Below are 27448 nucleotides of genomic sequence, written 5' to 3'. Positions count from 1 at the left end.
CAGTTGAGTGAAATAACAATAAAACAAAAAAAAAAATCTGACGCTGGACAATTTTCAAGACAATTTCATTTTCAATTCCAAATCAATTTTCAAACGCTTAATTGGTTTCTTCTGAAAGACTGCGGCGAATGAGAGGAAGAGGAGAGACGGACGAAAAACTGGCAGAAGTTTAAAAAGTAAAAACTTTTTTTTTGTGACAGAAATGTGAAGCACGCTCAGTACTCGCTGTTTAAGACGACAAAATTTAACTAATTCTTCAAAACAATCCCGTCGGAGGAGATTGAGCCAAAGTGCAGCAACAGTTCAGCAGACATGAAATAAAAACCAAGACTTGTACTTCCTCTTTGCTTCCAAACACTGACTGTCTTTGGCTTCTTCCCTTTTAATATTGAGGCAATATTACTTGGACCCCAGAGAGAGACTTCTCTCCTTCATCACTTCGTAAAATATTCAGTCGAAACATCCACTCCAAGTTATTTCGGATAACCAATCCGCTGGAACCGAGTCACACGGAGTTTATCTGAGGCATCCAAAACACTGTGACACACCGAGTGTGGAGACCAACAGCTAAACTGTGTGTTTACTGAACTGTGGATACATTTCTTGCCCCACACTGCCAAAGGCTGCTGCTGCTGCTCTGAAACCAAGTGATTGACAGATACTGGGATTTGAAGACGTGTCAGTATGACACACAGAGAAACATCTGTGTGAAAGTGTGTGATTAAAGAATAGAAGTGAATAAAATAGACGAGGAGAGGAGTCAGGAGAGGAAAAAGCTATAATTTGGCTAATTGGCTGTTTATATAATATAGAGGGATATTCAGCATGTTCATATTTTGATGTATATATTAAAATATTGTAGATTATTTGGAATTATTATACATATAGCTTGCATTATTCCATATGTCATATATGTCAAGTATATTTAGATTTATTAGTCTCCAAATTAAGATGAACTGTAACACATTAAACTGTCTAATTAGCATCATCTGATCTAATTAATCTTAACTCAAATGTAGTAAAGCTTACAGTGAAATGAAAAGCTGCTGGAATTTCCCTTTTCCTTGAGCTAAAATACCATTTCGACAGTAAACGAAGTCACATCGGATCCCCCCCGGATACTCACGGCGGCAGTGTGTGTGGTCATGTTGGTAGGAACCGGGAGGACAGGAAGCCAGGCACTGCCCGCTATCAGCGCTCAGCAGGGGCAGCTGGGAGCTACAGGACTGGCAATCCCACCTACTGGAACAGGTGGCACAGGATGACTGGCAGGCTGTGGTGGGAGGAGGAAGAGGAGGAGAGGAGAGGAGAGAAGAGGAGAGACTGTGACTGTCAGTTAATTCAAAACTTCATTTTCTCTTCCTATCTCAGCTTTATTTATGGTTTCAGGCTGCCTGTCATAGCTTAGCCAGCTTGCGGAGGAGAACCCGGACAGCTCGTTACAAGGTGAACACGCTCTCACACCTGCGGGTGATTTAGAGTCTGACCGGCTGAGGATGTTCTCGGACTGTGGAAGGAAACTTGAACTCCCAGATGAAATCCAAGTAAACACAGAATATATTTCCATGTAAATGTTGTGCACATTTCCCCTTTAAGAAAAGGGAAAACAAAATATGTATGACTATGTGTTTCCACCAACTAATTGCTGTTAATGTAATTACAGTAAACCCCTCTGTAGTTGTGGTACATCGTGGCAGGACGCTGCTGCTGCTTCCCACATAAAACGGCCATTTTTTTCCACTCAAAAACATGTTTTTCTTCTTGTTCTTTCAGCTGGATGTTTGAGCTTCACTGTGCAGAGTGATAGAGAGGTAGAGTTAAAGGCGTGTCCATATAGGCATGATTAGTGACATCACAACTAGTCTGGAGCCAATCGACGACATTTTTATAGATTCTGGATTTTTCAATGAGGGAGAAGAAGGAGATGTCAAAGATTTTAATGAGGTAATTGTGGAAAAAAATCATATCAGACACATATTATTATGGTATCTATATGGTTTAAAGCATGTCTGGCAGGGATCTTTAAATGAATTTGTCCTCTCTGTCCACAAAAAACTGTCAGCTGCCCCCTTTTCAATATTTACATTTTAGACTTGCAGATGGAGTGGAGGCAGGTAACGGTGGGTGGCAACGCTGCTGGAGACTTTCAGAAGATGATGCGTCCTCTCTTTATCACCGACACCGACTCTTGAGTTTTGCAAAACTTTTTGCTTTAGTGTGACATTTAAAATCGGTCGGTGTCTGCTTTCTCTGCAACCTACGTACAGTATGTAGCCGCCCCAAAAAGTGCTGTTGGCAAACTAAAGTGTTGTTTTCACAAAAGTAAATCAAGTTTTTATTGATTTAATCATTTCACCAACTGGAGCAGAGTTATACGAAACCTGCAGAATTGAAGAAAAATGTCCATATACGGTATAAAGTGGTAAAAACATTGTTTGCCACAGTAAAACCTGCAGTGGGAAAGAAAGTTGTGCCCACTGAGATGAATTATATTACACTGAACTATAAGTGACGCACTGTTTTGTCCACATATTCTGATATTGAAGGTTACTTTTGACACTGATGACTCTCTGTTTGGTGCAATGTAATCAACTTATGCATAAAAATAATAATGAAAGCAGTGCATATAGAACAGGAGAGAAAAAAAATGCAATGAGGGCACTTGTGATGTTCTTTAATAAGAAATCTCAAGATTACAGAGTAAAAAAAAAAAAAAACAACCAAATCCCCTTTAAACCTCACAGCCGCCTACACAGAGCGAGAGACAGAAGGAAAAAAAAATAAGAGGAGAGGAGAGCAAGTGGAGGAAAGAAAGATCAGGATGAAGATGATGATAATGGAGAGATGGACATGTTACAGATTAGAAAGAGATTGACAGACTAGAGGAGAAAAGATGTCCAGAAAGATTAAAGAAGTTGTGGGGGGGGGGGGGGGGGGTGATGGAAAGGATGTTTCAATGTGACATTAGGCTCACAAATATATGACATGATAGAAACGGGATCATCAGAAGAAAACAAAAGGAGATGGATGGCACTGTTTGGACCAGTGGTGGCCTTACTGGTTTCTATAAATATTATAAGTTCAGCTGATGACACGGTGTCCAATATGCTGCTGATAAAAGTTGGTTTTGACTGAGAGAACCATTAAAGCGCCATAATTTCCAACATTTTATATTAATTTGTATGTGTTGCGCCCATAGACTGTATAAAAATATGAACGTAGTTACCGTGACGTCACTCGTTGGTTTCTGAAGAGCAGTTTTGAAGCTCAAAGCGAGCCGCTCCAGCCGTCGCCATCTTGGCAGTGAGTGACGCTGCCTCAAATTAAATATGAACTATTTGAAGCAGACTTTCAATTAATCATTGAAAAGTGCTGCAAATTTAGGTTTTACACAAGATCTTCCTGCAACAACATGCACTCTATAGTCTTGACTTCATATATTGATCAGTATTGGAACGAACTAACTAAAAGCACATCAGTGTATTGTGCTTGTAGTGGATTATTTTCCCAAACCTTAAAGAAGTTGTTTCAGTTGCCTAACGTTAGCATTCTTTAGCAGATAACGTAAAAATACGTCGTCTTTGGATGAAACTGGGTTTTCTTTTTTGCAGAATCATTGTTTTTTGATGAATGTTTTGTGCAGAATTGATCTCGCAGGAATGTTACTGTTGTGCTGTTGTGTTATACTGAAGAACAGATGACACGTTTAACCGATGTGAAAAGGAGACCAGATACTAGTGTGAGAATCATTAAGTTATTGTAGAATCATCAGTTCATTGTATTTCTACACTACGTATCACATCATGTATCTTCGCTTCAGTGACTCATGATAGAGTCAAATCTGAATTCTAAGTAACATTTAATGAAGGTTTAATAACCTCTTGTTATAAAAAGTGGGAACTGGCAACATCTTCATGGTTTCAGATGATCATATTTATATATTTCAAGGAGTTTTAATCAATAATAATAATGTAGATATCTGTTTTATATTGTTTGTGATGCTACACTTACTGCTGCTATTTTATTAATTAAATCTGTATTGTTAATCCTTTGGTTAATAAGTACACAGTTGTTGGTTTTGTAATGTCTCTGTTATATTTTCTACAGTGTTTTGCTTCTATTTCGGCCGGAACACTTGCCCGGTTACATAAAGTTCAGCAACCCAGCGGCCCGTTCTTTATATTTCTAAACACACAAAGTGGAAACCCTGTTAAAGACTCGGCCGCTAACTTTTAGCAGCTTAGGCTTCAAAGTTAATACCTTTATCTGTGCCTGATAGCTTTACAGCGTCGGGGCGTTTGGGTTTTTTTTTTTACAGCTTCATGAATGCTGTGGGCAGTAAATGTCTGGCTCACAAGGAGAACAGGTCAATGGGACGGGACGGCAGATGGTGGGAATTCAATGCAGTAAAATGTAAAAACATTACGCCTGACGCGGGTCAACGCTTGGTCAAGGTGGTCTCGCTGGGTTTTGGAGCGGGGCGAACGTGACCGCGAGAACGCACGAATATGCATATATGAGAGAGGGATGAGAAAAACACACACACACATACACACAGTTGAAGTCTCATATTTTATTGCAGGCTCGCTGAGATGCTGCAGCGGAGCCAAAAGTTTAATCTATTTTCAGCTGCTGGTGCTTTTACTTAAATTTAGTTCCTCTTTATGATGTTCAATAAATAATTCTGTTCAAGGATAGATGTGCCTTAAATTAAGTATGTGGGGCTTCTTATTACATTTATATTTGAATATTTATATATGCATATTTCACATTGTTGAAATATTCTACTTTTTATAAAGTTTACTCTCTGTACAGGTGCTGGGCTGCTATACGGTCTTTTGATTTCTGAACTGTGATGTATGGACTACAAAGGCCATAATGCAAAGCTTCCAGAGGGTCAACAGGAAAATTATTATTATCTAACAGAGATCTCCGTCTGTTAGATCTAAACGTTGCTCTGCTAACTGTCCTGCTTACTGCCTTTATCCTCAGTGGACATGTGAGATATCAGATTCCTGCAGTGTGTTTATGACTTATTTGTGCTCTGATGTCATTCAGAAGAAGGCTTAGAAGGCAATATTTGATGCAAACTACCTTAATCAGGTTCAAAGGGTAAATTTCTCTCCTTCAAAGGTGAGATTTCAGTGTCCTCATTACTTTTAAATTAAGATATATCCTTCTGTACCTTCTGTATTTACACTCAAATGTTGCAACAGCATGCTAATTTATTTAGAGAGAGCTTCATCTGCATCACTAAAGTGAAATAACTGCAAGTTAAAGGGCAGTTTTGAGCTATTTTGGATGTATATATTTAAAAGACAATCCTACCTGTGCATACTCGTCCGTCGGCGAAGAAGCCGGCTGGACAGACGGACAGACAGCGGCCGCCACGATGGAGAAAGGCCTTGGGGTCCCTGCAGCTGTCACAGTGGTCGGGGGTCCCCGAACATGACAGGCAGTCTGCATGGCACTGGACTGTAAAACACACATTTAAAAAGTATTTTAAGTGAAGAGATTCTTGCACAATTTAACACAATATGTTTTTGCATCTACGGTAACAATCTGGATATTGGATGGAAAAAAGATTATATGTGCACGGCTGCAGACAGAAAGACACACACACACACACACTCACATTCTGACATTCAATTTCATGCTAATTTTATCCAATACATCTGGACAGACACAGTTGGTGGTGCGAGCCCACTCGAAGATATGGATTCTCACTCACTGACACACACACACTCACTCACTCTGACATTTAATTTTATGCAAATTCTATCCAGCAGATTTGACTTTGCACTGAAACTCAGTTAGTGGAGGCAGAGAGATTTAACTTTGCAAAAACCACACACATGAAATTTAATTTCATATCAAATTCCATCCACAGTCAGTTTTTTTTTAACTCTGTGAAATGTAACCCTACTGGGAGTTTTTGAGTGTATTCACAGTCTTCTACTGTCGGCCAACGGCTTCCACTGGTGCGTTTTGTGATGAAATGTTGTGTGTGCTTTCCCTGCGAGCACCGGATCCTAGCTGGCATTTAGAAGCCGTTATTCACTGAGCGAGCCGGTGTGTAAATAATATTTATTACCTAAATATTAAAGAACAAGTAAAAGCAGTTTCAAGCTTGAATAACTTCACTCAGCTTGGGTCACAAGTCTTTGCTCACCAGCTGATGATATCTGCGGTTGACACATTTGTTTCAGTTACTGTTTAATAATAATAGTTATCACATATTTCTGTGAGCAGACTCATCCGTGCTCGTTGCCGTTTTTGTGAAACTTTTTTCTGTCCTTGTCTTTCTGGCTCCAGCAGAGGAAGATGACCTCCTAATTCTTCATCCTGCCCCGTAGAGCTTTGATTGATCAGCTGGTTTTCCACCCAGAAAAACAGTTATTAATGAACACATCACCAAACCTCAGTACATTACAGAAAGAAATCACCTGAGATGCAGTTCAGAGGTCTGGAACCAGGCTGAAGGCTGAGTGTGACTTTTAAAATTTTAATTGAAAGTGAATGAAGCTTTGAAACGTGCTGCAAACATGTTCAAGAACACAAAAAATTGACTACAAACAAATAAGAATTTATTAAATACACATTGCAATTTCTACTACTAATTCTGCTAATTGAAGAAAAGAAAGATTGATGTGATTTTTTTTTTTAATTACAACAGTGTGAGTAATCATATAATCTTTCATTCATTCTCCCTCTCTCTCTCTCTCTCTCTCTCTCTCTCAGCTCTTCTCGCTTTCACATCAGCTGTTAGATGCGTCACTTCTAGTTAACGAATCAGATTTCTCCACGATCTCTAAACAGCCAATCACAGCCTAGCTGTCAAACTTTAAAACTCTCTCTCTGTCGCTGTCAGCTGTCATTTCAGGCAATAATCGCGTCCACCTCCACCCCATCCACCTCCTCAGCTGCAACACCGGAGCTCGCTCTTCGCCTCTCCATCCCGGATCATCATTCATCCGCCCGACCTCCACGTTCCAGTGTCTAGACTCCATCGTGGGGGGGGGTGGAGTCTAATTGCCAAAGACTTATAAATTTATTATCATACTGTTCAATAAACACCATTCACTACGTAAACTACGAGTCTCTCCTGATTGAAATAATGTTGTGATTATTTTGAACTGCATAAACTTTTTCCATGACTTTCCATAACTGAAGTCCAAGCACTTGACCTAAAAAACTTAATTCCAACTCCTGAAGGGGTAAACAGTCTGGTTTTCATGTTGCTGTGGAGAAAAATCATCCTTTAATACATTTCATATGTGAAACTAGTTGCTAATATGTCTCAAAAAATTAAAAATGTCATTTAAGAAACTCCCACAGCTCTCCGTGCATGACAGCAGTAACACTGTTGTATCTGGACGGCAGGACAAGCCGGTGCACGCGGCAACTTGTCAAACAATATACGTGGCTGCTTGCACTGTGGTTGCTCCTTTCATTATGTGAATATACGGAGTAAATAAAGGGCTCGCCGCTTGTTAAAAGATCTGATTAATGTCGACTGTAATGACTGAACAGAGCAGAGAGACGAGAAGGAAAATAGAAGAGGATAGAAAAGGCGATGTTGAGATTTTGAGGGGAAGAAAAGGCAGAAAAAATAGAAATAGAAAGATGGAGGTGAGACTTTCACCTTAATGGATAATAAGACTGTCAGTAAAGCAGAACATACGGTTTTAAGTATCTTCATGTCTCATTATTCCCTTTTCTTGCACTATTTTCTCTCCCATCCATTTTCTTTCATCTCATTCTCACTTTCTGACCTTACTTTCCATCCTCTTCTCCTCACCTGTCTGTCTTTTCTCTGACAGGAAAAACTGGAGAGAAAAAACCGGAGCCATGGGGTAAAAATAAAAAAAAAAAGCAGAGTGTAAGAAGAAGGAAAACAGAGAGAGAAAAGAAGGGAGATTGAGATACTTAGCACTGTATGTTCTGGCCCACTGATGGGCTTATTGGCTAATACAAATATCAGTCAAGTGTTTATCTCTCTATTCAGCTGTGGCCGATGCTTCACCTAGCGGTAATAAACCAATCTCCTGCTGTGGAAGTCGTCCTGTATCTGCTACTTCTGCAGGCAAATTCTTTTCCTGAATGCTAAACATTGGAAACAAACTATTTCGACAGAAAACTCCACCTGACTAGTTACAAGATAATTTCTTGTTTGTTTTGACAGCTGAGAGCAGAAACCAGAATTGGATTTTTTTTTTTTTTCCTCCTCCTCCCTCCTCTTGAGGATAAAGCCACATTACAGCACCGAGCTCGGCAATCACACGCTTTGATACGAGCCGCTGTTTACAGGAGGTCGCCTCGACGCTCGCGCACTGTACTTTAATTTCTTCACGAGTGTAGCGAGCCAGAATCCCTGAAGCAAAAAATTAAAAACGGCAGCTGTGATTAACAGCAAAGAAAAAAAAATCCAGAGGTGCAAACCGAGGTGCTATTAACTGCACAGCTCTACCTGATTAAGACGAATATCTAAGTATGAAACCACAGATGTGTTCATATCTGACCTGGACGTTGTCGATATGTCACCAAGCATCGTTAGAAAAGTATATGAGGAAAATAAATATCACCTGCCGATTCGACTGTTAGCACAAGCTTGACCTCCGACTGAGACGACTGACTGGCTACCAGCCACGGGAAAACTGGGAGAAGAAGCCAACTTACCAACCGCAGCCAACGCTTACCAACATTTGGCTGGCGATTCATGGTAATTTCACACCCTGATTCCCACTAAAAAAAAAGGCAGTCAGTAATTCATCCATGCAGTCTGCTGCCAATTTCAATCATGAGACTATTTGAGACTACAAAGCCCGCAATTTTTTTTTACAAACTTTGTTGATTATAATTGATGGAATAACGGTGAAGGGGGGGATCCGGTATCCGAGGCACATGTTTTAGGGAAATCTGGGCCTGCGTTTATCAAATTTCAGGTCAAGGAATCATACTGAAAACCTTCAAATGGGAGAGTTATTTATGAAACTTCCTACACAACGTTCAGCAAAGAGAAGAGAAGTCCTTCTATTATAAGTAGAAAGTAAGAATCATGCTAATATATTGTGGTTTTACTGTATTTATATAAGCAACTGAGTAACTATGGTAACTCAGGTTATATGTACTATAAATGTAAAAACATGCTGCCAAATTAATTAATAGCTTGAGTCACATCATGGATTTTTGTTTTTTAAATAAATAAAGGTATTTACAAGTTGAAAGAAGGGAATTTGTGTACACTTTTCCATGACTTCATGCTGAGTGATGGTGAAATTAATTAATACGCACATTATCTGATCAAAGTTTGATATATTATTAATAAAAGTGTTGGTTGTGTCACATTTAAATCGTCACTGTTTCAAAGCTGCATTTTCCCTCTTGACAAAAAATCTTGTTGAAGGAGAGATCACATCCTAAACAACGTCATTTAAGGAAATTCTTACATTATTGTTAAAACTATAACTGTTAATAAGCTCGTTGTCATCAGGCGTTCCCAAAACATTCTGACTGACTGCGATCTCACGTCATCTCCAAGCAGGTTCGGACACCTCTGGAGTCATTTCCTCAGTTAGGAAAGTTAATTTAACACTTTTTACCCCTAATCCTAGAAGTAAGACCACATTTTTGACTTATTTCCTAATTTAAGATGCTTGAATAGTAAATACAGGCCCTAATTTACATAATACATAATACCTATATCAGTAGAACTAATTCGGGTCAAACCTGAACTGTACGTGCAGGTAGGAAGCTTATATCTACAGCTTTTTCCCACGAGACCTGAACACAGCACGACTCCCGGTTAAGGCCTTCGGGTGTGAACTGCCCAATCCAGAGACAGGCTGTCGACCTCTGGGCCTATAGACAGCCATGATTAATAGGCTTACAGGAAGATTAACGGATGGGAGTTGGGAGAGAAAGAGTGAAAGAGAGAAAGAGAGAATCTGTCCTTTTCTATTTTTATCCACAAACTAAACACAGTCTAGAAATCCAGTTCACAGCCAGTCAGACAGACCAACGCATAGTTAATGAATATAAACATGTGTCTGGCTTTTCACATCAATATGTAAACTGTTATGCGTAAACCGTGTTTAAATCACTTATATACATGCATTATGTTACATTACTGTGAGGTCATGACAGGTGCGCGTTTATCATGTAATGTGAGTGCAAATATAGAAAAATTACACAAACACATTTAAATATTTCACTCATGCAAACATGATTATCACAGCATGCAAAACACACATGACTCGCTCAGATAAATTATTCACACAAACACACACACACACACACACACACATACTCATCATCCCAATATCTCTCATATGGAAACACACTCAAACCCCTCTGTAACACACACATATTGACACTGCAGGGGGACTATGAGGAGACAGTAAATGACACTATTTCTAGCTCTAACACTCTCATCAACTAAACATTAGGGATGTGCAGAGAGTCCAGTATTTGTATTTGTATCTGTATTTGTTGAGGCAGCAAAATTATTTGCATTTGGATTCGAATAAAAGTGGAAAGAGGCTTAAAAATCCTGTTTTTTTTTTATTAGGCTTTTAATTTTAGAAAATTAAAGTGTTACAATAAGTGTTCATGAAGCTTGTGTCAGTAGTTCAGCTTCATCTCTGGGGAACATCCCCAACTGCGGGAGTGATGTCCAAATTAGGAAATGTGCGTCACGTAGCAGGTGGATGTGACTCCCCTCGTTGAGACCTGCTGACAGACGTACCAGCGGAGCAGAGGAGAGAGACTGAGATAGTGATGTAACCGACCTGCGCGCTGGTATTTAACATGTTTTTTTTTCTTCCCAAAAACAAATAATTTTTAGAATATTTGTATGAAACAAATATTCACTATTTGCGCTTTGCCGAATAAAGTATTTGTATTCAGGCACACCCCTAGTAAACATTCCTATCTTCAGTATATATCATATGTAGTTCATTCAGAGATAGACAGAGAGAGAGTGGGGGCTGATGGAGAAAGAAAGAGGCTAATTGAATAAAAAAAAACAAAGACAGAGAAAGAAAAGTGAGATAGTGAACAGAAGGAGGTAATAGATGACATGAAATCTTCTGCAAAGATTTCTAAATCTAAATGTGTTTTCAGATGAATGAAACTCAACAGTTTTTCAGGTTTTGGTTCCGATCTTCAAAGCTACGGCAGCATATAAAGGTTTTTATAAAATAATGTGCTTCTAACTTTCAGACTAGTTTGGTGAAGGCCCTTTCCTGTTTTAATATGTCAACCCCCCCCCCCCCCGTGCACAAAGCAAGCTCCATAAAGAAATGACTGACCTCAACCCCAATAAACACCTTTGAGAACAGCGACTGTTAGCCAGACCTTATCAAACAACATCAGTGTTGAACCTCTTGTGTCTAAATGTGAGCAAATCCCTGCAGCCAGCTTCCAAAATCTGGTGGATGTGACAAAGGTGAGTGGACCAGGTGGACCAAAACCATAGACTGTGTAAAAATATGGACGTAGTTACCGTGACGTCACCCATTTCTGAAGAGCGGTTTTGAAGCTCAAAGTGAGCCGCTCTTGGCAGTGGGTGACGCTGCCTAACTCCCAGCCAATCTAAAATGGGCAAAGAGGCGGGGCCGAACAGCTGAAACAAGCCACCTAGCGGCTGGCGGACCTGTCACTCAAAGCAGCCATATCCTTCATTATGCAGAACTTTACAGCTAAATAAGATTTAAACGGGTGAGTTATAAAAAAATTCACCCCTCGTACAGTTGTCATGAAAGAGGAAATTAGCTACAGAGACCAAAACCGTTTTTTGTACCAGACTGTAAACATGTTTATTTCTGTTGTAAAGTTGGACATTTTAACATGGGGGTCTATGGGGATTGACTCGCTTTTGGAGCCTCAAGTGGCCATTCAAGGAACTGCAGTTTTTGGCACTTCCGCATTAGCTTCATTTTACAGCCGCGGAGGTTGCCGCTCGGCTCAGACGCAGAAATTTTTAATGAAGTACTTCAAAAGTCACAAAAGACTCTGAGACACAAGAACCAGGAACACCGACCACGACAACAGGAACAAACACAGAACAACGCAGAATAAACTCAGTACGAAAGCAGACGACTCGACAAAGACCGAACTGAAAACTGGACTAGAAATACACAGGGTGTGATCGCAAACTAGACATAGGTGAAACACATTAAGTAATCAACAAAGGCGGGGTAAACACAGGAAGTAAAGCTCACAAGACACAAACATTTCAAAATAAAACAGGAACTAAAGTAATCAGACAACAGGTGACACAACACACGGGGCAGACTGGGAGCTGGGAAACTGGGAAAGACACTGGGAACAGGGCTGAGCTAACAAGGGAAACACAGAGAAAACCAAAGCCAGGCAATAAGTGCAACACTGAAAACTCAAGAGAACAAAATACACAAAGAGTCCAAAAATAACAGATAAAGTCCAGGCAGGACGTGACAGTGGAAAGTCTTCCTAAAAGAGATGAAATGATAACAAGCCGTCTGTACGTCGCTAAAATATTGATGACATAACTACTAGATTGGGATACAGCAAACCATGTAGTATTATCCATTTCAGTTTGCATCTATTAGCATTAGTTATAAAGCGCCAGATGGAACAAATCAGTCGGAAATAGATTTTTTCATGTTTCATTTTCAGCCATTATCAGGAAATTACTATGCAGGTGGTCACTTTGCGTGTTTTCCATCAGAAAGAAAAACCTTTGGGGGTGAAGGGGGGGGAGGAATGTAATGCAGCCTGGATTATGTTTGTCATCCACTTATTTAACCAATTTACAAAATGTTCACTGCACACTTTTCAAATGAATATTCCTCAAATATAGATATTTTAGAAATGTCAATGCTGACTTCTTGTATGAAAAGGAGACAGCTGGGGTTGCTTGGTGACCTTCATACCTGCACCTGCACCATATAAACGTCTAAACTACTTCCTGCATTAGCGCTAAGCAACACCATTAAACACAAATCACTCATGCAGAATTGCTTCATATGAATGTAGTCAAATGAAGTGAATAGAACAAGAAAGCTGCTGTAAGATATTATTAATAACCAATTTGCTGTTGTGTTAATCTGTTGAATAAAACAAGACTTTTTTCTCTCTTCAGGGACTCGAAAGCAATCGGCTACTTCAGGATATTACATTTTGCAGGTTTCCCCCTGTTGTTTATTCGGACTAATTAGACCATGTACTTCCCTCTGAATATACAGTATTGCTGTGGAGAAACTCTCCAAACATTAAAAAAACCCTCAGAAACTAATAAAACTGTTGGGGAACACAAGAACACACACAAGCTTAAGAAACAACTTCATCCTACATCCTCAAACACTACCGTCTTCTCAAACTGTTCATTTCTACGGAGCGATGAAAAACGGTCTCCCTCGCCCGACTGTAATTATTCATTCATGCAGCCAAACTTAATTATAAGTCTTCATAAATCTAAACAATGTTATCCCTCAGTTTAATTGCCTGCTGGGTTATTTATCTATGTGAGAAAATAATTTTATTTAACTATAACTGCAGTGTGTCTGTATACTTATTATCAGTCAATTTTTTAAACAGGGAAGTGATATGTTAGTATTGATATGTGACTGAGTGTAATACAGTGGAAATTTTTTGGTAATTTGTGGTATTTTCTGCAGCTATCGGGACTGAGGTCACTGGTGAAGTTACACCATATCACAGTAAAAGCTTTTTTTTTTTTTTTGCATTCATTAATTGTTAAATATGTGTATATATTCTGCCGTGGAAACAAAGTGAAAGTCATGTTTCATTTCATGTAACTTTTAAAGGCTGCAGGGAGGCGAAGAGCAGCACTGATGTTCAGAAAGTTCAGAAACTATTCTAACGCTCTACATATATATATATATATATATGTGTGTGTGTGTGTGTGTGTGTGTGTGTGTGTGTGTGTATTTCAACTTCAAATGATGGCTTTGTTTGAAAAAGAAGAAAAAAAAAAAAACACCCCATCAAACAAAACTGGACTCAGAATTTCAAAGCTCTGGTTGCTTTTTAAACAGAGTTTGAATTTGACTTTAATATTAATATTTAGAATATAAAGGAGAACATTTCAAAAGGAAACTCTACATGTTGAATTAACAGTCCCCCCTGTATAAATAAAGCTTCTAAACTAAAACAGACAGATGGACGGCTAGTTTACATTGACTGTGTGTGACTGTTTCAGTCTCTGTCCGCAGGCGACGGCGTGCTGACACATACTGAGCAGCTCGGGCCCGGCGCTGCCCTCCTCCTCAAGGACAATTTGGACTTTGTCCTGTGACTGCCTCGCATATCTAAAAACTCTCTCTCTCTCTTTCTCTCTCTCACACACACACACTGTCTCTCTGTCTTTAATCTTTATTTATCCACCCAGCTTCTCATTTACATGTTCAGTGGTTTAATATGTAAGTTTTTAATCAATATATAGCGACTTCCGGAGCAGATGTCACACGGTTTCTTCATTATGAAACAGAAGCAGGAGACACCTGAGCATCACTCTCACAGTATCGGAGAAATTTAGGGTGAAGTGATTTGTTCAGGGGCGGATTTACTTGCGATCCCCTAATTTCCCCCCATTATCCAGGAGGATTTAAACTGAGAAACAAAGCAGATGATGACATTTTGCTACGTTGGGCTTTAAACTGACTGAAACATATCGATGCAAAAGCTCCTATCTGCACTTTGCAAGGCATTAAAGGTATAATTCCACATTAAAATGTCTAAAACAACTAGACCTATGTTATATATGTTGTTGAGTTGTGTACTTACATTAACCCAAATGTTTCCAACAATTTTCAAACCCAGAGAAATCTGTAATTTAATCAAAGTAACGGACCGTTTCATTTGGTCGCCTGTCAATGGCGTCATACCTCCTCTACCAAAGAGTGAACACGCACAAGATGCATACAGCGGTGCTGTGTTTGTCTGCTACAACAGCGTCTACCAAAGAGTAACTTACACACATACAAGATAATACATCAGCGTTGTGGTTGTTCCACAGAAACTGTTATAAATTGACTTTTATTCAGTTTTAAGCCACATTTTCATGATAAATTTAGGTGGTTTTTAACTATATCTTTTAGCCAGAAGAAGAAGGATTTTAGTCATTGGACGTCTGGATATTAAGTTATCAGAGAAATAAACTGGACAAACGTTAGCAGCAGCTCGGCTAACAGCCCCTCCAGGAAGTCCGGTGGTCACCAAACATCATCGGAGAAATATTGATTTTTTTTTTAGGTGAAACAGCTTTAATTAGTATTTTTAACGATTTTAATCTGCGTGTTTGTTTTTGGAGAGGAGGCTCCCTATCCTTAACAAATAGCATTCTGCAAGAAAACAAGTTTTTTTTAGTTTTCACAAAAAAGTGCATTTTTCAGATAGGAGGTTTGGTCTTCAGCCAACGATATTTAACTTTCTTACTTCTTTGGTGTTGTTTTTTGTCTTCATTTTCGTGGATACTGATAGACAACATCACATGACGGTGGAGTTGGATAACAGGAAACTGTTCCTGGTTTCAGATTTTGGGCATTTTAGCACCAGAAATCATAAAGAGAGGAATCAAAGAAGAGACAGTAGTCTGGGAAATAGCCTTGAATACAATGCAAATAAAAGAAAGGCTGTGATCATAAGTGCAGTAAAACAAATAGCTCAGCAGTGAGTTGTATTTGTTTGCCTGTAATCCTGTGTTTGACTATGTAGGACATGTCGAGGCTCACTGTCTGATGTCAGAGTGCGTCGTGGTCGGTGAAGTATGTGAAGCAGATGAACTGTACGTGATTAAAAGTTGAAGAAATGTACATACAGCTGAAAGGTAAATGACAACTTAATCCCTGAATACGTTCTGGGAGGTAGTGCACGGCGCAGATTTAACAGAGTGCAAACAGTGTGTTGCTATCTAAAGACTGAGTCCCCCCTTTAAAGCTGATTAATAAGACCTTCAGGAGGTTTATTTGAATAACTAAAACACTGGAGTGCACTTGAGAAAGAGGTCAGCGTTGAATGACGGAGTTAACAGGCACAAACAGAGTGAAGCCTTCGTGATGTCAAAGACAGACGGTCAAACCCAGCATCCTTTGCAGCATGTTCAACACACCTTGGTGGCACTCGGGGCAGCATCGACCCTCCTGCGTGACGGCCAGGGTTCCCGGCGGGCAAGTGGGGCAGGATCGTAGATAACACGTCACCCGGGCGTCGCGGCATTCGCAGTCCCTGCAGCTGCCATCGGTCCACCGAGATAAGTCCTGAGAGGAGGAAGAGGAAACAGACGTAGAGATAAAAAATGAAAAGTGGAAGAGAGAGAGTTTCTTAAGCAGAAGCAGAAGTTTTGCTCTAAAAAGCCATTGTGTCGAAGGCATTTAAAGAGGATGGTCAGAATTCAAATTAAAAAAAAAAAAAAAGGAAACCACACAGACCAGACTCTAAGCTGAATGTTAAAAAGCTGTCAGTAAGTAAAAGAAGTCACGACTTTTAATACGCTTTTAAAAAGCAGAATGAGGGAAATGACAAGAGAGCTCCGCTGAGGACAGATATTCAATCCAACAGCAGGAGAATCAGAGAATCAGTCACAAAAAAAAAAAAAAAAACTGATTTCATGCAGAAAAGTGAAAAAGCTTTCAGAAAAAATCGTGCCGAAGCTTCTGGTTAAAGCTCAAAAGACAAGGGGCAGATTCTTTAGATCACAGAGCTGAATCCAAACTCTTGTGACAGGCAAAAACAAGCCGACGTCATGAACGCTGTGTGTGTGTGTGTGTGTGTTTTTATAGCAGGGCTCCCATTTACAAACCACTTGTAACCAAGGCTAGTTCACACACACAAAGACGCTTCCCCCCCCTGGTGTAAGGAGCACAAAAACCTGCAGAAAGCTGCAACCTTCAGTGTCTTATTATAACAGTTAACATGTACGGGTTGTGTAACGGCTGAAGAACATGAGGTCATTTTAAAAGACCAAACATCTTATCTCCCTCATCATCTTCAATAGTCCCAGATGATATTTAGAGCTTAGAAACTTCCAAATGGATTCTAGCAGATAAAACCTTATTATGTATAATCAAGGTCTTCATATTTATTCTACAGCTCAGGTAGTTCTCAGGCAAACTAAAGTAAAACAAATTAATGCCTCAGGACAAAGTATTCAGGTCCAGCATGTACCACTGAAAAGGATGATGCTTCGCTTGTTTGTGTGACTTTCATACAGTTCAGTATCGATATGAAGAGTCCATCTCATGATGCTGTCACACTAGAATATATCATCTAGACAGCTGATTGTCATGTGGTAGAGTTGTTATCTGCTTTGAAATCAAATTTGGAAAGTCTGTTCATTTGGTTTCTTTCCCACAGTGAAGAAGTACTGATTTACATTTACATTTATTCATTTAACAGATGCTTTTTTGTCCAAAAACAAGAATAGTCAAGAATAAATTCCACCTGACACAAGTAACATATAAGTGCCTTTTTTTTAATGGAGAAAGGGTTAGAGAAGGATCAAAAGATAGAGAAATAGAGATATTAGGAGAGTATCTACTCTTGGAAGAGAGGCAGTGTCTTGCTTAAAAATAGAAGTAGCCTGGCTCTGTGCAGGTTGATGATGTTAGCGGGAGTTAGCTGTTGAAACTATTTCTTGACGAAGTGACGCAGTGAGTGTGTGCAGCGATAGAGTCTTCTTGTCACAAGACGGTTGCCAGGTTTGGTCACCAACCGTATCTGGCAACCAACGCAACAGCCAGATATAGTATATTAGCATATTTTAACCAGGCTAGCTGGTTCCTCGCATCTCTGTTGTTTATGCTAAGCTAGGCTAACCACGACTGTACTGAACACACAGATATAAGATTGATATTGATCTTCTTGGATCGCTGTTGTAAGGACCATGCAGTGTGCACACAGCACCTGTCTGCAAGCTGTAAAAACAGGTGTTCCTCTTGTTCTAAGTGCAAAAAAATTGCGCCATCCTACGTGTCACAAATGTCGATGATCAGAGCCTCGCACACCTCTGACACCACACACATTTCAGTATAAACAGTCGGTCACTTGTTCTCCTTTGTCAGTCATGCACAAGTGGTTGATGGTGTGCAGGATTCTCTGCAGGATTCTTTGATTACTTCTCACTTGTCAATAAGATTTTATGGTGCACAAGAACTTTGACATTATTCCACCTACTTTTTTATTTCAGTTATTTGCACTGAGACACATAAAACAGGCAGCGTGTGTAATATATGCATCATGTACCTGCATGTTTGTCTGTTTGATCATTTATTTATTCCGCTCATTTATTATTTTATAGGCTGTAAAACAGTTAGACAATCAAGACCTAAATTATATTCTTTTTGTCTGCTTTAAAAAGCTTGTTAATGTGCCTTTAAATCATCTTAAAGATAAATGTTAGGTAAACATAGTTCATCATTCTCACTCATTAGCTTTCCAAGCTGTGATTTTACAAGTCACATAGGAATTCAAACCGGTAATCATCCAGTCGCGAAACTGCAGCTTTAACCTTTTCAGTTTAGCATTTCCTAACAAAACAAAACACTGGAGTTAGACATGCATGTTTTAAATGTGTGCACTATCTATCTGTTTGTGCTGCTTACTACTGGTAAGATGAATTCCTCAGAGAGACAAAGAAATCCATTTGAAAAGGATAATAGCTCTTTCTACACTCGCTCTGAGCCTCAGCCTTGGCTGACCATCCTGCAGCATTGCATGAGAAATCCCCCTTTGGCTGAAAATGTAAAAAAAAAAAAAAAAAAAAAAAGACTTTGCCTTCTGGGTTTCCAGGACTAGGCTATGAATAATGAAGTTGACGACACTGTAAAAGATATGGGGCAGAATAATAAGAAAGAGATACTTGTTACGGGCTACACAGCCCAAAGTATCCTGATGGTTCTGTCATAAAACACACATTTACTCTGTCTCACTGAAACTTGAAGTCTAAAGGGGGGAATTCACAAAAGGATTGCGTGACTTTTGCGGCTGATAAACCTGCACGAATTAGACAAAAAGGAACCGTGTAATTCACAAAGGGTGAAACGCACCCTTAACTAGCATCTCAGTGCTCCTTTTGCTATTTGCACGTATTTAAATGAGGTAATATGCATGCATTTGGCGCAAAAATTAACCCCTTTCTATGCAAATGAGCCTCATTGCAAAAACAGTCCAATTCTCAAAGACCGGCGCTAATTGCCACATGCGGTTAGAATGAAATTATTAGCGTCCTCAGAGAGTTGGTGGTAACTGAAGCGGATTGATGAAGGGTGTCACGCTCAGACTTTCCAGTGATCGTGTCACATTTAAATTCCTTGCTTCTGCACCTCGTTGGTCAGGACTTGCAGCTCGTGTCTACTGTGTTGTCATACTTTGCCACTCAAAACATACAAAACTTTATGGGCGTGTTTGTGCTGCAAGATCATTTATATCTTTTGTGAATTGCACCTTGAAATGAGGCAGATTGTGCTGTGACTACAATCCATTCTTTGTGAATTTGCCCCTCAGTGCTTTTGTATTTGTATTTATATATTTATATCTTATGTATTTTGTTTGTTTGTTTATCTGGCTCTTCTGCACTGAGACTTTACGCCACTTACTTTCTTTTTTCTTCTGAGAATATAAAGAGTTTAACAGAAGCCCTGCGGTGGCTTCGTCTCACCCACACAGTTTGTATTTCTTTCCTGATTTTCCTCATGTTCCTGCGCACACACAAAGTAAACTCTACATCTGTGATCAATCGACGTACCTTGTAGGATTTCCCTTCGTACGCACAGGAAGGTTTCACAGAGGAACACTCCGGGCAGCACTTCCCCTGCAGGTGTACGAGCTCCGATCCCTAAAAACAGAAAAAGAAAAAAACTTTTTTTTTTTATTTGATTCTCTTATCATCCGTGAGAGTTACAATTTCATCTGTAGAGAAGTTAAATATTAAAAAACTAAATCATCAGAGGGCAGAGAGCTGTTCATATTGGCACAGAGAGTCAATAGTTACCTTCATCTTTCCTCAGAAACTTTTTGTTTTTAGTCGGGAACTTCTAGTGTTCAAGAATCAGCACAATAAAACGGCAAAAGCAGTGTTTCTGAAACATCTAATTTACTCTTCGTCTGTCCATCTCACTCAACTTTGATTCAGGTATCTGCAGCCATTTACTGCTAATTTTAGTTAGAAAACTGTCCTGCAACAGTTTATATTTCATTATTATTCATTTCAAACACTTCAGTGACAAATTAATTCAATTATTCTTAAAGAATCGTCACGTTTGATGAAAGATTAGCAACACATTTTCAGTATTAGCTGTCCAAATAGAGCTAATAACAATAAACTGAAGCTCTTAAAATAGCAAAACACTGAAAAAATGTAAAACATAATTATCTAAAAGAATAATCATTGATAATGAACTGCCAGACGGGCTAAAGACAACACCTTTGTGGACATTAAAGTCGTATTCTGCTTTATACTGTTTATACTGAAAAGACAAAAGCAGCCCGAAGACTTTTTAATTTCATGATGAGTCAAAACCGTTAAATAAAACGTGTAAATGGAGTTTAGATGTTTTTACATGACAATGGCAGTACACCATTAATGTCACTCTCTGGATGCTTAAAGTCTTTACAGTACAGTGGCAGCATATTTCAGCTCAGGTGTCACCATTAGGAATCACTACTGTAATTCCACCAGGCTTTTTTTTTTTTTTTCTCTGCTCATTGACCCACATGTCATTAAACCCACAACCTTGTCTTATTTGTGCTGCACTGACACACACACACACACACACACAGAGAGGATGAAAACCGCACAGCTCTGTGATCTTCTTAGCATAGTGACCTTGCTCCATTCAAAGCTGGACGGATGCCAATTATGCTACTTACAGCTAATGACACTTACCAGCTGTAATTATCACCACAGAGCATGATTAATGAGGGCTTATTTGGTCATAGCGGGGGATATTAAAGCAATATTATTAAAGCTGCTTGACGTGAGAAAACATTGGATGAGGTGTTGAGTCGTTGCGGCGCCAAGCCCAAACTGGGTCATTTTGGGGGGGATAAAAGTAACTATGGGAACACCGGCTAATAACCTTAACAAATCCTTTGTTTGTTTTGTCCCCAAAACACTCCCACGTCCAACGTCCTACATTCCTAACTGGGCTAAATCTGAGATGCATGTCTTCACATGAAGGCGACCACTGAAGCTTCTGTTGTTGTGTTCGTTTAAGACTGATGGTGATGTTAGGACGGTGTTAGCGAGTAAAAAAAAAGAAGTGATGCATGAAGGGAAAGCCTTCTGAGTGTGACGTCAGGTTGGTGTTTGTTTTGTAGCTGCACCCATCATTAAGGTTTTATCTTTCAGTTTACGTCATCTCGACTGATGGAAGCAGCCACCCTTGTAACTTCAAATGATCACCTTTCCTCCCACTCCACCCAATTTGGGTTTTCCAGCTACCATTGAAGACTGTTATATCAGACCTTTTGAACCGCAAGATTGGACTGCAGCAAATTACACTGACTGTAGGAAACCGGACAAAGTAAGTGTGACGTCTTCCATTAGCTTCATAGTGGTCCATTTAAAGGCCAGGAAATGGGATTTCTGCGTGCTGACATGTATTTTTTGGGGGGCCAGAGTTTCAGCACTAGAACATAAAAGATTAGAGTGGATTTAACCTGCAGGAGAAAGGTCAGCCTGTGTTTCTATATATGGTCATTAAGGTGAAACCTGAAGGAAAGGCCAGCTCATATTATCTTATAGGATCGTTGGATAAGGAAGCCTGGAAACATGGATGACGCTGCTAAACAAGTAATGAAAGGCACACACAGGGTTTTTCTACTAGGAGACATTATAAATTAGAGAAAGAAGCATGTAAGTGTAAAGATTACATTAATGAACGTGACATTCATACACGGATGTTGATGTTAATGTTACAAATCTGTTCTGATGTATGTTTTGCACTCAACCTGTCGAGGCCTAATGGCTCAAAATTTCCTCCATGATGGTTAAAAGTGAGGCTGTTAACCCTAACCCTAGCCCTGACCCTAACCCCTAACCCTAGCCCTAACCCTAATGCCCTAACCCTAATGCCCTGATGCCCTAACCGTAACCCTACCCCTAACCCAAACCCTAACCCTATAAACTTTTCTAGGAAACATAGCTGCACTACAAATCCTAATCTCAATTGAAAGCTTTTATAGCAAGTTAGCTAACCTGAATCACAAAAACATAACCAATCATATAAATAAATAATATAAATGATGATTCATTTATATTATAGCATTTGTATTATAGCATGGTTAGCAGCAGGCTAGCAAACCAACTCATGTCATTCATTTCAACTCAGTCATCAAGGCTAACGAGCTAACAGAGATAAGTTAGATGTTATCTGTCACTATTTAGAGTAAAACGCTTTATTTTAACAGCTTCATCTGATTTTACCTCTTGAATTTTTCACAAGGTATAAAAAGCACTGTGGTTAAAAAAATCAAGCTATATTATTGTGCGCTACTGGTGCTATATGAAGTCCAGTTATCACTAAAACACTAAATAGCAATTTATAATATAATGAGACAGGATTTTGTAACTCTCAAAAGTTATTATAGCAACAATGATTTTAACCTTCACCTCAACAATTCTGATGTGAAAAGCAGAGCTGCACCTTTAATATTACTAAGTAATCTATCTGGAATGTGTGCTGCATGTATCTGATATATGCCGCTGCATTGCCTCAGGTAAAAGTTGAGCCAGGAGCTAAAAACTGACATATACAGTTTCCAGAGATGAGGTCAGTTTTGCCTCATGGTTAATAATAAGAGACCTTTTTTCCCTTCAGGCTTACCTGCGGGCATTCGACACGGCCACACTCAGCCCTCTGGCAGAGGACCTGACCTCGGTTGCAGGTGCAGAACTCGCAGCCCGTGCCGTTCCACATGTCTCCATGGTAACGCACCACTCCCTCGTACAGGCAGCTTCCCTTGGCGGCGGCGCATTCGTCGCAGCACTGACCGGCACGTTTTACTTTGGTCTGACCCTGCGAGAAGGGAGGGAGGACACATGACGGGATTGAAGGAATTTAAAAAACTGAAGTGTGAGACGAGACAAAGAAAATCCAAGGAGCTTATAAAAAGGCTGGTTCGTGTGTGTGTGTGTGTGTGTGTGTGTGTGTGTTTCAGCAGCAGAGAGAAAGATAAGAGGATGAAGGAGGGAGTGTGTGTTGCATTATTAAAGGAAAACCCACCAACCAGTTTGAACCAACATACAGTTGGTATGACTTTATGTAAAAAACGCTGAGAGGTGCAGATGTAACTATTTCACAGCTGAGAATTGAGATCCTCTATATCTCATGAAGACAGTTCACAATATTTAAGAAAGCTCCTTTTTTTTTTTTTTTTCTCCTCTGAAAGTTCATGCTAGCGTGTTCAAAGTCTTTTCAAATGATGTCACCGTTGAGTGAATCGCTAGTGTTTATTACAGAACAGAGCAGGTAGTTATTAGCTCGGCTTTGTCCTCCTTATATCTGCTTATTTCAGAGTGCTGGTTTGGAGGCTTTAGTCTTCCGGGATCCTCTCTGAACGGCGCCGGGATTCGGTATTCTTCTCGCTATCATCAGTTGAGAGAAAGGGCTGTTAAAACGTCCTCAGCCTTCGCCGAGAACTGAGGATGTTTCTACTTAAAAGTTTTAGTTGTTAAAGTGTAAAAAAAAAAAAAAAAAGTGAAAGAGCAAAGTGCTTCAAAAAAGGTTCACAGCAACAGCAGGAAGCCTGATAAGAGCTTCCTCAAAGTGTTTCCTTCTTTATAGGTTTTATAAAAGCATATAAGGTCAACACTATGATTTTAATTAGGTTGTGTTTACAGTTTATAAACAGAAAAATAATGAAATGGCTGTTGTTTTTTTTTACAACACAAACCTGAAATTATCTTCTATTTAGTTGGTTATCTTTCTTTGTTGAGCACTTGAACATGTACAGATGTATTTGAGAAGTTTGTTTACGTAGCCGAAGCTTCTGAGAGCTGGCCAATCAGAACAGAGGGCGGCTCTTAAAGAGACAGGAGCTAAAACGGCCTGTTTCAGACAGAGGCTGAACCGAGGGGCTGCATAAAGGACTAGTATGAGACAAATAAGGAGTTTTTAACTGTAAATCATGTAAAGACATTCCAGTAAAGCCCCAGACTATAAATGTGGACGTCCCCTTTAACCAGTAGGCTAGCAGGGCACCCCCCCCCCCCCCAATATTAGCTTTCTGCAGATATATTGTACTCGTGTACAATTGATATTTCCAGATACTCGTCTCTGTGCGGTCCTTTAATGTTATACTGTGTGCATGCAGCATGTTTTATGGTCTTCTCTGACTTCACTAACGAGATTTCTTGCACAGAATGAAAGCTACGAGCTGAAATTTGCATACAATTAACAATTAAATGTCAGCGTGTGTGTGTCTGTGTGTGTGTGTGTGTGTCAGACAGACAGTAACACATAGTGATGCATCCCTGCATCCATTAGCAGAGTTTCGATGCACATCCAAATGTATGAGGTGAAACCTGTATAAAACTCAATGTCAATGAGTGTGTGTTTGCATGTGTGTGTGTGTGTGTTTACTAACCTTGTCACAGGTGACGGGCCGACAGGTGTGTGTGTGGCATTTAGACTGACCCCGGTCGCACACACATGTGGTGCAGGCGTTCTTCTGCCACTGCTCGCCATGCTGACAAGATACACACACAGATACACACATTTAGACCAACTCTAAACAACACACACACTCTTATACACACACACACACACACACAGTGAATCACAAGCTGTTTGCAGGAAACTCAAAGCTCATTTGAATCCCATTTGAAACCCTTTTTCTGTGCGGGGATACAAAGTAGGAGTGACATGCCCAGAGACTGTGAATAGCACACAAGCTGTCATTTATCAAGAAAAAAAAACAGTCAAATATTTTGCTGGTAACATTCTGGAAAGATTAGTGATACTTTTCATCTTTTATGTCACTGCAGCTTTGGGTGATTTTGGCTGCTGACAGTAAAAATAAACAATTTAAAAGACATTGATTTGTTTTTCTGGAAACTTGTGATGGGCATTTATCGTTAATTTTGACATTTTCAGAGTCAATTTTGCCCCAGTGAATGCATCAAAATCTTCAGGAATTGAGCGATAATGAAAATAATTATTAGTTAGTGCTTGGTTTTAAATTATAGTGCAATCATTTGGCAGACACATTGGGAACAATATGGGGAAATTTGGTGTCTCGCTCAAGGACGCTGAGGAACCAAGCACAGAACCAGCTTTCAGGTTTATCCAGTTTTAGTGAAAAACTAAAAACAGTCCGAGTGAGTTGAGCTTCCTCGTGACTCCCGCCTGACTCACAGCGGTGCCGCATGTATGAATCAACGACAGGAAAAGCTGACGGCAGCTTTTAGAATGACTAAAATTCAGAGTGAATCATGCTCTAAATACTAGGGATGTGTATGAGAGCCCAGTATTTGTATTTGTTGAGGCAGCAAAATTATTTGTATCTGTATTTGTATTTGAATAAAAGTGGAAAGAGGCTTAAAAATCCTGTTTTTGTTTTTCTGACACTTAATTTTAGAAAAAGTGTTCAACAATAAGTGTTCATGAATAAACTACCTTACAAAGGAGGTCCCCACATCGGGTCTTTAACTGGAGACAACTGCGCTGACTACTGAGCTAAAACTTTACTCATCGCCTCATTGCAGACAGACCTCTACCTATTTATACACCCATAACACAGAGACAGCACACCTTGTAACATGTATTTATTGCCTATTTTTTACAACCTAACTTTGTGGAAAGGAGAAGGGGAACAACAGGTTATGGAGAGTCTGTTGGGAGCACTTTGCTTGTGTCAGTAGCTCAGCTTTATCTCTGGGGACAACAAATAATTTTTAAAATATTTATATGAAACAAATATCCGTATAAAACCCACTATTTGTGCTTTGCCGAATAATGTATTTGTATTCGGGCACACCCCTAGTAAATACATGTTGAAATGTAGTCACTATCATGCTGTTGGCATAACTTTTAAACGTAGTCTTGACCACATGTTCCCAACCCCCGGGCTCAGGCACCACATCATTAGCTACGAGGAAACTAGACGTATGAGATCTATCATTTTAAATCATAAATGATTTATGAGATACATGATGATGAGTGGTCTGTATTCTGCATTGAGTTAAGCTAAGTTCACTCTTTCTCTCTGTCATTTACTAAATTTGGCATCAAAGCTTATTCATGTGTTAGGATGATGAGCGGCTAAACCAAAATCTGCATGATTTGTGAACAGCGGTCACCAGGAAGCCCTGATGTAGACATCTTAACGAGACATCTAGACATCTTTTCAACCGTGAGTCATCAAATCAACACTTACTGGGTGGAGATGAGATAAAAATAAAACAGTCAGTCAAGGCCAGTGTGACTTATTCATGTTCTTCTGTTTCTCGCTTTGAATTTATAATCTTGCTTCAAATTGGTGTCAACTTCCTGTAGTTGTCAGATTAAATTTTAACTTCCTTCCTCTTTCCAGCATAAACTACTCGATTAAATATTGACTGAAGCCTTGAGGATGCTAATTTTTTCATTATTTCATAAGAAAGAAAGACGTTTTTCACAGATGTAACATTCATTACAGCCATTTATGGACCAGATCCAAACCATGTAAAGCACTTTTAGAGCTTGTTGAACATCATTAACCTGTATAAAAGGTTTTTTTTTCTTTTCAGCATGCATATGAATAAAAATGTGAAGTGATTTATACATGAACTACAGCACAGCTTTCTTTGTAGAGGACTTGAATCTAATTTAGTTCAGCCAGAGTTCAAACAGCGTCGTTCTCACCGGAGCAAAACTGATCTAAAGACGACTGAATAAACAGCTCCTTAACCTTTGAACCTATTCACTGATTCACATTATACATACGGTATAGTACAAATCTGCACACACACACACACACAGTATACTGAACACTAGGGGCAAACACACACACATAGAAGTGGACGCACATTTTCACACAGCAATGATTCAAAACTATGTTGTTTTATGAGCGTCAGTGTGTGTTCAGCTTACAGTCAAACTATAAATCAGCCATTTCTCAAAGCTCTCTCTCTCTCTCACACACACACACATGCACGAGAGTTTCGAAACACCTGATAATAAACCCCTCGGCTCCTAAAAAAAAAAACAGCAGTGAACTCTGAACCCACGTAATAGTTTTCATTATCGCCTTTTCAAACTAAATTGTTCTATGGAAATGTCAAAGAAGTCTAAAAGATGGAAATTATTTCATCGTTTCCAATAAAAAAGATAATTATCACAGAGATTACAGCCCAGCCAATTCTGAATTCTTATTATTTCTGCACTGACTTTGATATCATAACTGATTGTTCCCATTTTTATTATCTTAAAATGTTTCAAACTAGTTTCAGGATAAACACGCT

At 39.4% G+C, this 27448-nt stretch overlaps 1 protein-coding gene across 3 annotated transcripts in view; it reads right to left on the bottom strand.

The window, feature by feature from the left end:
* Positions 1–27448, bottom strand: part of fras1 (Fraser extracellular matrix complex subunit 1) — a 294733-nt gene that overhangs the window by 158900 nt on the left and 108385 nt on the right. For all 3 annotated transcript variants that reach the window (XM_042420806.1, XM_042420807.1, XM_042420808.1), the window contains 6 exons: positions 24592–24693; positions 22830–23021; positions 19748–19837; positions 16115–16262; positions 5329–5475; positions 1127–1273 (listed from right to left, as the gene is read on the bottom strand). In XM_042420806.1, coding sequence (XP_042276740.1) covers positions 1127–1273; positions 5329–5475; positions 16115–16262; positions 19748–19837; positions 22830–23021; positions 24592–24693 — 826 coding nt within the window. The remainder of the gene's footprint in view (positions 1–1126; positions 1274–5328; positions 5476–16114; positions 16263–19747; positions 19838–22829; positions 23022–24591; positions 24694–27448) is intronic.

This window comes from Thunnus maccoyii, chromosome 9, assembly GCF_910596095.1.
Source record: "Thunnus maccoyii chromosome 9, fThuMac1.1, whole genome shotgun sequence".
Taxonomy (NCBI): domain Eukaryota; kingdom Metazoa; phylum Chordata; class Actinopteri; order Scombriformes; family Scombridae; genus Thunnus; species Thunnus maccoyii.
This window is presented reverse-complemented; position numbering and strand designations above follow the sequence as displayed.